This window comes from Idiotropiscis lumnitzeri, chromosome 19, assembly GCF_059441095.1.
Source record: "Idiotropiscis lumnitzeri isolate Australia: NSW breed Sydney's pygmy pipehorse chromosome 19, RoL_Ilum_1.0, whole genome shotgun sequence".
Taxonomy (NCBI): Eukaryota; Metazoa; Chordata; class Actinopteri; order Syngnathiformes; family Syngnathidae; genus Idiotropiscis; species Idiotropiscis lumnitzeri.
Genome location: NC_142409.1, coordinates 9,938,003 through 9,950,111, shown reverse-complemented (window position 1 = coordinate 9,950,111; position 12,109 = coordinate 9,938,003). Strand labels below are relative to the sequence as shown.

Below are 12,109 nucleotides of genomic sequence, written 5' to 3'. Positions count from 1 at the left end.
AGTTGATACCAGGTCGCATCAATAAATTAAAAAAGTATAAAAAATGCACGCCCTGGCCACCGGGAGGCAGTATATTAAAGTCATGTAGACACAAACTACCACTGTCAGTGAATTTTTCATTTGTGAATATTATGATATTATACAAAAAAGTGACATCATTTCACGCTGATTACACGACGATTTCTTTTTTTCCAAAATTGCATGAAATAAAAGAATAACAAAATGTTCAATCCTTCTTGTAACCTTGCTACAAATGAGTCTTTCCTCCCGGGCCATTTTCTTCTCTTCTCCTTCCCGAATTGATTGAAGGCTAGCAACGAGCCGGTGCGTGAAATAATAAAGACCTGAAGCTTGAAATCATCATCAGCCACCCGGCGTGACTGAGAATGGCCAGCGCGGGGGGAAAAAAAAAATAAATAAAAAATCAGGTCAAAGAAGAATCTACCAGCGGCGTTATCGCCAGCTACACGTGGTTCTGATTTCCCCGTGGGGCTGATTACGGACGGGCCGGCCCAGTCATGCCAGCTGAATGGCGCAAGTACTCGATAATCAACCAATCAGGAATCAATCCTGCTGCGTCACATGCTCAATCTTGTCAAATGATTCTTGTTATCAGTAACTCCGCCCCCAATTTCAGGTAGCTTTTCAAACAGTCCTGCAAAATTCTGAACTTCCCCGAGAAGTAGCAAGCAGTCATCAGGCGGTTTCTTACTTGAGTGTGGTCATCTCCGTGAGCGACGGCTGCGTGGCCTTCAGGTAGCTGGCCCGCCGCGCCTGCACCTTGGGCGAAGGTTTGGGGCTGCAGTCCGAGTCGCCGCTGTCGTCCTCGGCCATGGCTTTGATGTAGCTGCCGCTTCGCATCCTCCGGCAGGGGATCTCGTCGTCTTTCCCCAGCGGGGAGAAAGCGCCCCAGTCATCCTGAGGCACCTGAGCAGCGGAGGTTTGAATTACATGAGCTCTCATAGACGAGAGCTGATTGGAGTTCAATTCCGTGGCGTTTTTTTTTTTTTTTTTTTTTTTAGGGACAATAAAATATTCTTGATATTAATAATGCTTAAAGATAGGCCTAAGTTTATTTATTTTTTTTTTTTTTTTACATAAGTAGCGTATCAAAACAAAATGGCGGAAAAAGTGAAGTCCGCGCCAACAAGCCTGAAGGAATATTTATTGTTTGATCAGGTCATGTTAAATAAAACGTACATTATTAATGACTTCCATTGTAAATGAAAATAATAGTTTATTTATTTATTATATAATTTATATTCATAATAGTTTTACTAATTCACCGAGTTACAGCGAGCAGTTTGTACCAATGGAAGCATTTGTTCAAATACAAAAGTAAAATTGCGACAGCGTGAAATCCTCGATTAAATCGAAAATCAAACCCTGTGTATCGAATCGATTTTGGGAATTTTCAATCGATACCCTTCCTACTTAATGATATTTTGGACCTCTAATACAATCGGGCCTTGGTCCTGATGTCTTCCACAAAAGCTTTTTAACTTTAAGAATCGTGTCCAACGAGTCACCCAAAAGTCACACTTCTAAAAATAGACTTTTAAAAGTATTTTCTCCAATAGTGTCGGACTTGTTTTCCTTCTGAATGCGCTTAAATTATTGATCGTTCCTTGGCCGCTGCCTTCTGCTCCACTGACTTTCTTGCACAGTCCAACAAAAGTCTCTGAAAGAGGGGACAACCAGAGGACGAGGAGAATAAGTTTGTTCAGCAAAAAAAAAAAAAAAAACGCATTATCAACGCGAGCTCCTCTTCCGACCTGGGCTCTGAAGTCAATGAGATGCTGAGATACTTCATAAACGAGCGCGTTGCTAGGCAACCGCGCTGACATTGACATCAGCTAGCATGTCGGGGAAAAAACCGTATCGGTTTCACCATTAGCTAAATAAGGTCACGCTTGGTAATCGCATCAACTCCGGAGTGTTCTCCCGCGACTTCGGTTTGGCCGCCGGCCACGTCGGCTCGAGACTTCCAAAGAAAGGACTTTCCTCATTGATCTTTTTTTTTGAGGGGGATGGGGGGGCTCGGGAAACGAGTTGCTACAGTGACATTTGTACCGTGAACTCCTCACTCCTTTATCCCCCCCTCTGCTCTTAACATGCACCACACGCAACTTTTTCAACTTCCTTTCTCTGTTTTCCAACTTCCTCCTCAGTGGCCCCGATTTGCTCTTTCTTCGACAGCTCCCCCCCAACGCTTGCTTGTCTCACCGGGGGGCTTTCATGTACGGCTCACTCCGACAAGAGGAAGCGTACGCCACCGGTAAGACTTTCATCTTCACCGGCAGAGATCGGAGATGAGGCGGCTTGATCTTAGTGCATGTTTGCGTGTTTATCTGTGTGAAATCGGAGAGTGGGTGCGGGCTTTGATAAACACCCATAAAGGTTTTGTTATGCGAAAACATGTCGTCGGCAATGTCGGTTAAGGTTGTGACCTTTTTTTTTTTTTCTCTCTCTTTTTTTCACGACTTTGAAGAGGAAACGCTCAAACTTTTTTTCCCAGTGACTCCCGGCAAACAACACCGGGGACTGTGTGCGTCTTGCCTTGTTAGATCGAACTTCAACGTTTGACACGGTGGACCACAATATTCTTCTGGCTCGTTTACAGCACCAGGTGGGCATTAGCGGAAACGCTCTAGAGTGGTTTTGGCTAGCAGGACCTTTTGTGTTTGCCTCGGTTGCCTAAATTACGATTACGATTATTACACTCGATGACAAAATCGGCATAATCGTAAAAAACCGATTACGATACACAATATAAATGATCATACATACAAAAGAATTTTAGAATATCCGTCATTTTACAACGTCTAATATTAGAGCGATATGGGCATTCTAAAGAAATTGTTTATTTAGATTTAGCTTTTGTTTGTGCAAGAAAGCCATATTTATTTATTTTTTAAATTTCAAATTAAAATGAATTTGATATTTTTTGGTTTTGTACCCCTCCAAAAAGTAATCAGCGTTTACCATCCTGCCATAAACTATCAATTCCATAAATAAATTGATGAACAATTCCATGCAGAAGGACGCAACCACAAACGAGCACATAGCAGGAATGACACTCGGTTTGATGAGGATCTCATGATGAGGAAAGGAAAATGTCAGCGTCACGATGAAGACGGAACCAAAACACAAATGACTCGGGATATAAGACGCTGGCCGTTGAGGGTGCGAGAAGCGTGACATGCGAGGGGCGCGGCCGTCGGGTCGGTCCTACCTGCAGGAAGTGGCAGGTGCGTCCCTGCTCGGCTTTGACTAGCGCTTTATCTAGGTTGACCGAGGCCTTCTGGTAGACCTCCCTTGCTCGGCTCACCGTCAGAGTGGAAGACCACGAGCTTTTCTTCAGCTGCACCTGGCCGTCCAGCGGGCCCATCAGCGGGAGCGCCGCCCCGCCGGCCCCGGAGCAGGACGAGCACTTGACGTCGTTGTTGCTGCGCGACGTCTTCAGGGAGTGGGCGCTGATGGTGTTGTAGGACTCCATGAAGTACTGCGACTGCGACTTCTCCGGGTGCCGCCCCATGGTCATGACCCCCGACGGTTGGCCGGCGCTGTGGTGGTGGTACAAGCACACCTCCCGGTCCAGGGTGTCATCCGAGCTCCAGTACCCCGAGATGGCGCTACGCATCTTGGGCTCCGACTTGGATCGGTCTTTGTTTTTGCCGCGCTTGTTGTGTTTCAGCGTTCCCGACGAAGACGGCGGGTCGTCCGGGCTGGATTTGCCGCCGTTCATCCTCCCGGTCGTGCCGGATCCAGAAGGCCCCTCCAGGGAGTGCGACTTGGTGAAAAGCTTTTGGACCGAGTGAACGAGGTGGCGTATTCGCCCCGGGCTGTCACTGCGCTGGTGTTCCACCGCCGTGCGCTTGTACTGCAACGTATGGTAGCCTTCCCGCCGCACGGGAGCTCGGTGATCCAACTGTTCCAGCAGGTTGCAAGGAACCCGGTTGTTGTTATTTTTGCCGCCGCTCCCTTTGGCCGTTCCCGTCGGCCCCGTATAAGGCACCAGAGCCCCGCACTCCCCCTTCAGCTCATGATGGGAACTGTAATGTCTGCGAGGGAAGGTGCAGCTGGCCAGATCCGGGTAGGCACTGCATTCGGACTGAAAGGAGCCGCGCTGGGTGTAGCACGGGCGCTCGGCCGGGCGGGCCTCACCCGGGTTCAGGCAGCAGGGCTGACGATCCGAATGGCCCAGCGTCATGGAGTCGTAGGAAGGGTCGCAGGTGACGGCGTGATGGTGACTGTGGCTGCTGGACAAGCCTTTCATCGTCACGGTAACTGGAGATGAGGAAGGAGACGGAAACAATTGAGAAGGCAGAGTTCGAAATCATCCGGGCTACCGAAACAGAGTCGCCCAATCGCAGAACCAGAGACTTGACTTCAAACATTTTATTGATGGGAGTCTGAAAGGGTCACATGATCCTGTTGCAAAGAAAATAAATAAGCTCTAGAAATCTGCGCTATTACAATTATTTTTTATCATCCATGAAAGGCCTTCCTCCGTAACAACACCGACGAGACACACATGCTTAGCACGCGTTCAACCTTTTATTTTTTTTGTCCTTCAAAAGTTGAAAAAGGATTATCTCTAAATTTAGCAGCAGATTGATCGGCCCTCCCTGTTTGCTTCTCTCTTCGCTCCGGTGCATTTTTTTTTTTTTTTTTTAAGAAACGATGTCGCTGGGGGTCGAGGAGCCGTTGTCGTTTTCCAAGAATTAAGAATGGAATGAGAAAACACAAAAATTGACTCGGCTTCATCCCGACATGAATTCGCCGCTTATTTTGAGAACCGCAAATAGCGCCTCATGAAAAATAAATAAATAAATAAAAGCATTTATTTTTCCATTCCTCCACCTTCTCCGAGCGGAGACGATAATCACGTCGGCGTGTCATTTCCGCTCCGAGAGGAAACTAAAAAGCATCTGACAGCCACCCCGCACCTGGCGAGGCAACCCCGGTTAGAAACGACCTCGCCGTCGCGTGGCGACTCGACAACATCCATCCGCACCTTTTGGCCGTCTCCCTTTAAGAGACTGGAAGCTGTGCCAGGCTAACGAGACAATGATAAGACCCCGCGCAACCTCCCGCGTTGCGTGGTGACGCCGGCGCGATTCATTACTCCGGTTTATAACGCGCAAGCGAAAGGCCACCGTGCAACACCGAGGGAGGGAGAGGAAACATAACGAGGGAAAAGTGAGACGGGCTAGTGCAATCAAATACGCTCGTTTCTACACTCCATCTTTTTGTGCTCCTTCTGAAATGCCGTGAGACGCCACAAGATGGCGCCACATCTAATCCAAAGCTAGGAAAGTAGTACTTGAATTGGCCCAAGAAGTCAATTGTTTACGCGTGTATTCTTATCATTTGTTGAAACTGGCGAAAAGGAATAAATGTCTTGGTGAAAAGGAACTATGTTGAAGTGGCTTGAAGAGCTTCTTTTAGACAAAAGTAGTGGTTTGCCGCCTTGTAGTTTAAATACTCAAATTTCAGTGGCAGGGCTCAGTCATCATTATATGTTGAAGCATTGATACATCTCAGTGTGGTAGATATAAAAAGTCTACACACCCCTGTTTCCAAAAATGGTGTAAAATCAAAAAAGGAAAGTAGTACTGCAATTGGCCCAACAAGTAAAGTGTTCACAAACGTATAAAACAATCCTCTCATCGGGCCAAAAGTGGCCAAAGGAATAAAATAAATGCATTGGCGCCATCTTGTGGCATTGCGATGAGTTTCATTTAGACAAAAGTAGTGCTTTGCTGCCTTGTGGTATCGAAAGGTAATTTGACACAGGGCTCAGTCAACATTATATGTTAAAACATTTTAAAAAAAAAATCCACTCAACCCAATCCATTCAATGTCAGGTTTTGAGGATATTAAAAAAAAAAAAAAAAAAAAGGATAAATCATTCTAAAACGTTTTCCACCATGTCAAGGCGGAGGTTCACTATAATGGAAAAATTTGAAAAAATGATTAACATCATTTTTGTGGCGTTACTAAACCTCGAGTTTAAATCACTTGAGGGGGAGAGGAATTAAGCCAACGCATTAATCTCGCGGTCACACATTTTAACACTCCACTTCAAGCGTGGCGATTCCACGGCCGACCTCGTCCAGCCGAAGGTATTCATTGCCACCGACAAGCGATCCCTTCTGTTGGCCGCTGGAGCGGAGAATGTGACCTAAATAAAAAGGGCCCTCGCGGTCGCCGCGCAGCTGTCCACACACCGCTGCGCTAAAGCTGAAAAGCTGACGGTGGGTCATGCTGGCATTCGGCCCGCAAGCCGCGTACACACACCAACGCGCGACGCTGCCGCTTGGTAAAGTTTGTCAAGCAGAAGCGATGAGGACCGGCTGGTTGCGTCGCGCTTGTCAAACCGCCACCAGTGGCGGGGCATGAACGAATAGACACCTGTGCCTAAAATGTGACGCTCCGTGGCGAGCACAGACGGATTCCTGATCCCGTTTTGGCAGGCGTGAAACGACAAACGCGAGGTTAGCCATGTTCATATTGTCGGTTTATATGTGCAGCTGCACCATTTGCATTCCAATACTCGTGGCTACGAGGTTTCTAACTAGCGCAACATTGATGCTAATTTCGTTAGCCTTTCTTTGGCATTTTGCACCAGTTGGTAGCATGATGCTAGCCACATTTAGCGCACAATTTTTTTTGGGCCCCTCAAGCCAATTTTAAAATCTTACAAAGACAACCCAAATAAAAACAAAACGTACTTCAGTTCTAAATACTGATTTAGTATCTGACCCTGAAAACGTAAACGGACATTTTTAGAGCCGCCGGTCGTGGTTACTGAAAGAAATATGAGCGAAAGGACAGCAAAACTCCACCGCATGTTCATCATTAATCATAAAAAAGGGAACAAAAGTACAAAGACGCATAAATGCTCATCTCAATCAACTTTAACCAATATGAATATGAATATTTAACAAGATGAATATTTCAGACAAATGGAGAAACGTTCAAATGGAGGCAGAGAGAGAAAAAAAAAAAAAAAGAAGAAAAGACCCTCTCCTCCCCCCCAAGAAAACCTCATCAGGGAAATGTTTTAAAAGACGGAGCAGGAAGCTTTAAGGGAGCTGGTGAATGTTCACATTATGTCAAAGTGCTTTTAAGCAACGTCAGGAGACGTCGAGCACGGCCAGTTGAAGTCTCACGACTGCTGCCATGTTGCTAGGTTTGCTTTTTTAGGCAGTAGTTTCTATTTTTTTAACTATATCAACCACCTTTTTTTTAAGAATCCGTCAATTTTTTATACAATTTGTCGTATTTATCAGAAAATGTCTCGCTTCTTATTTCTTTGCTTTGTGACTTAACCTCAGAGTGGAAACATGTTAGCCATGCTAGCTAGCTAGCTCGCTAGCTAGCTTGGTGTCTTTTGTAGCATACCAGGTTGCCAATTTTCATTTCAAGACAGCGTAATATATTTTGAATTTGTCAGAGAGTCGAAGGGTGGCTTGAACAGACTAAAAGTAAAAATTCCGTCTGGATTTTTTCACAATATACAATATAGCAAAGCCTGATTTTTGCAAGTAGCAAATGTAAACACCTCAGTGCCGCAGAGAAGAAGCAGCGTGCACCCCCGCCAGGCTACGATTAAAAACGGCATCCGGGCAACATATGTCCAATGCAACTTTAATGCCGTCTTTGTCAAAACACGGGGAAACCAAACGGCTGCTTGGCATTCAAATTGAATCGGACGCATCATAAATAAAAGTCCGCGCGGACGGACGGCCGGCGGCTTTTTCCGAGGCTGCTCTTTTGTTACTACCAAACTAATTAGCCGCACTGTCACGGCACTTTGTGACAAATGGAGCCGCCACGTCAAGTCGCGGCTCTGGGCTGGCCGCATTTTCCGCGGGCAAAATTTCCTTGAGCGATCTGCACTATTTGAAGGGTAAATTAAACACGGGAAAGTATGCAAGCTCCAAATTAACAAATGTTTCCATTTTACATTCCACGAGACAATGCTCTCAAATCCTGCTTTCTATGCCGACAAAAAGCAACAGCTCATTTTTTAAAGTGTGTCCAAATTTGTGACCGGTACTTTCGTCCCCCGGGAGCATATTGATTATTGGACGCGAGCGCTTTGGCATAGCTCTGCCGACACGGGTCCCCTGACATATTTATAGTTTGACACGAACCCTCTGGCATAGGCCCTCGTTATATCGTTTACTTCACATAGACCCTCAAACATAGATCACGAGACACGAGGCCTTGTGACGTATGACAGATCATCTGACATATTGATCGCTGGATGCAAGCCGCCTGGCGTGAGTTCCGGCTGCGTTGGGCCCTTTGACAAAGCAGGAGTCGTCTCGAGAGAAGTCAATATTTGGCTTTTATCGGTGGCGGGCCGTGACTTTCATGCGTAAGGTTAGTCATTAAAATGGCCCCGCAAGTGTACCTGCAATTTGTTGCTGTTGTTTTTTTGCGGAGCATAAAGAATATATGTCTGATATATAGCTAGCTAGCTAACAATAGCTTACATGTTGAAATAAATGGAAGTCAGGTCCTTATAAGTCTCCGTCGTTTTACAACATGTTGGCATAAGTTGCGGCGTGAGATGCGAGATGCCGTTGTCAAGCCATGCAATTAAAGTTTGCCGGAAATCACGCGGCTCTCGGGCTGCCTCGTAGCGGCGGCTTTGACGCTAATGCTTCTTGACGTGTCGACTGTACGGCGCACACTGTACAAACGCGCACGTCAACACAACGCTGCGAACAATATGAACGTTCTATGAGTGGGAAGAGGATTAAAAACAACAAATCCCCCCACGGAACGCGCGGCGAGGCAGCTTAAATTATGCAGGTCGATGTGTTAACTTTAATTGACTGGGCTCGCCCGCCTTTGCGCGTCTCACACACGCTCAGGAAACAGCGGCGCTAATGGCGAGGCGGCCTCCGTTTTATTATCGGCTACGAGAAGTAAGAACACAGAACAAAATTGCCACAGGGAGGAATACAATTGCAAACAAGCATGAGAGGCTACCGGCAAGTTCTTATGGCGTGGGTCACGGCCGCTGTTTCACCGTCTGCGTTGTGATTAGTCATCGCTCGCACAACTAGTGGCGAGCCATCAAGCCTTTTGTGCTGAATCACTGACCTGCATTTAAAACTAAAATTCTTATATTTGTTCCATGAAATCATACGAACTTATTCTCAACTGTATTTTCTCTTAAATTAATTTTTTTATAACGTTTCTACAAGGTGTGATGTAATTTAAAGTCAACTAAACAAATATCGAATTAAATCGACAAACATTTCGATAATCGATTTATCGTCTAGCGCCATTAAACTTACTATTGTCCAAATGGTCTCAACAGTCATTATTATTCTCGGATTTTACTTCATAAAAACAGTAAAACTAAATTTTTTCCATTTGCAAACTTACGGAAAAATAAATAAAATTAAAAAAATAACGGAATCAAATTGAAAAAGTCTGCAGATCGATCACTCTCATGTGATATTACATAATTTTCTTTTTTAATCATTGAATAATGCCAAATAACCAACAATTGTTTAATTAACAAGAATGAGGACAGAAAATGTTTTTAGCGCACTTTTATGAAAAATAAAATCGAAAAAATTTAATGAAAAGTTAATCAACTAGTCTAACTATTCGATTAATTGATGGCCTAATTAATTTTAAAAACATTTGTTCGTGACAGCCTTAGTTTCTTCTAAGGTCTAACTGAGAGTACATCAAGTGTGTCATATCCAATTTAAATTATTCAGTAGGGCCCGACCGATTAACTCATTCCTCACCTTTGACGTCTTTAGCCGTCAATGGCAGAAAATGAGTTAATCGGATGATATCAGCTCTTCAGAAATCGCCCTCTCCCAACACATTAAAACATTACAACGCAAGACAAACATAACACATTCAAACATCCGCAACCCGAATTAGAATGAATGCAAATTAGCTTGCTGAGTCATCCTTAATGTGCGCAAGTGCACTTATATACTCAAGCCAAGAAAATGCAGTCATTGCTTCATTTTTAAATGTATTAAAATACGCTTGAGTGTAAAGCGGCCTCCCACTTATCTTCACACGTCGCCACTTCATTAATTCATAATGACTTATTTGCCAAGTTTGATTAAAGCTTTTTGCTTCCCTCTCCAAGCCCATTTTAAGATCATATCGGCCTTCGCTGGGAATGAGGCTTGACCACGCTTCGCATGTTAAGCAACCTCTGTGATAACATCGCGCTTGGAAATAAAAGACTTTTTTTTTTTTTTTTTTTTGATCAAGCATTTGTCACCCCGTGCGCTAGTTTGTCAGGGGGCTTTTATCTTGGGCAGTTTATGCAATTGGAAGCCAAATGAAGCCGCTCGCTCGCCAAGGTGCGCATTTCACAGTTCATTTGGTGAAAACACTCGCTACTAAATCACCTTTACACTTTGTTTGTAATTAGCACTCCATACTGCACCGGGCCAATGCGGGAAAAATTGTGAGGAACACATCACAAACACTAAATGGGTCCCCGAGTGAATATATTTACATGAATAAGTGTTCTACCTGGATTGACAAAAAACAAACCCGCAATTAAAATGCAGAATTTGAAAACATGACTTCTCCAGTATTTCGACTTAATAGCAGATGACATTTATAAACTTTGATAGCGTTTTGGGATTTCGGACGCGCCGTATAACGATGTCAACCCTTTAACTCATTCACTGCCATTGACGGGTATAGAAGCCAAAAAGTACATTATTTTACCTGGGCCAGTACAGCCCTATTTTTTTTTTAAACATTTTTATATATTATTAATTTTAAAACTGTATAAGCCCTTTTTAATGTTGCCCTATTGTAATGTCAAAAGTCAACTCATTTACATAATACCGCCAAATTTCGCCGCCCATGACCCGGGAGCCATTTTCAACACACTACCGTGTCAAAGCAAAATGTCAGAAGAATTGTAAGCAAACTTGATGCCAATGCGTCTGCTGCATGCACCGCATACACTAATCTGCACTGTTATATTGTGGCTTGGTGATCAAGTAAGGGAGTCGTGACTTAAAGCCGAGTTGCTCATGGGGCAGCGTGCCAACGAGGCGAAGGTCCTAACTTATGACATTAGCATTCAAAAGTGCTCTGCACAAACTGACCTGCTTCAACGTCTCAACTTGGGCATCTTCTCGTTTAATTCTGCCGCCGTTGCTCGCCGCACGCGCTCATCTCTCCACCTGCAAAGCCAACAAAAAGACAGGAGTCAGCGACTGAGGAAGCCATCAGCGTCAATCAAAACAACGCGTCATGGCCCTTTTTTTTTTTTTTTCCCCCCATCAGCCTTCCCGCTGCCGAGGAGAAAAAAAAAAAAAACTACAGCGAATCCCTGATGAAAGGAAATCGAAACGCACCATCTTCAAAGAGCGCAGTGGTGAGATTAGAGGACCTTAAAATGTGGCAGTGAGAAGACGCAAAGAGCAGCTGTGTTAGGCCCCGTCGGTTCTCTTCTGTTCTTAGGCTTGCACACACAATTCATGGGGCGGCATGAAAAAAAAAAAAGAACAGATCAAGAAATAGGGAGACCCTTCAGATGTACGGAGGCAGAGTCAATCTAAACGAAAAGTCTAAACTCCGGCTGCGTTATCGACAAAAATCACCCACACTCCGTCCGCCTTGTTGACTGCATTCGGCTCGCCAAGACAAACTGAAGATAATTAATTTGTCCATCTCCAATTTGCATGCATAGTAAGAAAAAAAACGCGGCCTATCTGTGGATTGTAAAATCAATAATAAATAATATTTTCACCCAAGGTTGGGTTCATTATTTTGACTCATTTATTTTTCAGGGTGCTTTTTAATTCAATTCAAAAGATTTAAAATATCATAGATAATTTGAAACATTTCTCACTTTTTTTTCTTTTTTTTTTTTTCGAAACTTTTTCATTCCTCATTCCTTAAAAAATATCCTCCCCCTTATAATCAGCAAAGCCTTTTTTAGTTCTAACAACTTTATAACCAAACCATCAGGAAAAGGCACCAGGCTACTACATGTTCGGTCGCTTAGCAACCAGTGCCAAATATGGACATGCTTGCACCAGGCCGCTGTCACAAAAAAAAAGTACAAAGAGGGCTT

The 12,109-nt window shown here is 44.4% G+C and overlaps 1 protein-coding gene across 4 annotated transcripts in view; it reads right to left on the bottom strand.

Moving 5' to 3' along the window:
- dlgap1b (discs, large (Drosophila) homolog-associated protein 1b) overlaps positions 1–12,109 on the bottom strand; it is a 59,330-nt gene that overhangs the window by 25,846 nt on the left and 21,375 nt on the right. For all 4 annotated transcript variants that reach the window (XR_015839882.1, XM_088282646.1, XM_088282647.1 and 1 more), the window contains exons 2-4: positions 11,136–11,213; positions 3,236–4,290; positions 713–927 (exon numbers count right to left, since the gene is read on the bottom strand). Coding sequence is in view for 3 of the 4 variants with exons in the window: in XM_088282646.1 (XP_088138772.1) it covers positions 713–927; positions 3,236–4,279 (1,259 nt within the window). In the remaining variant the exon portion in view is untranslated. The remainder of the gene's footprint in view (positions 1–712; positions 928–3,235; positions 4,291–11,135; positions 11,214–12,109) is intronic.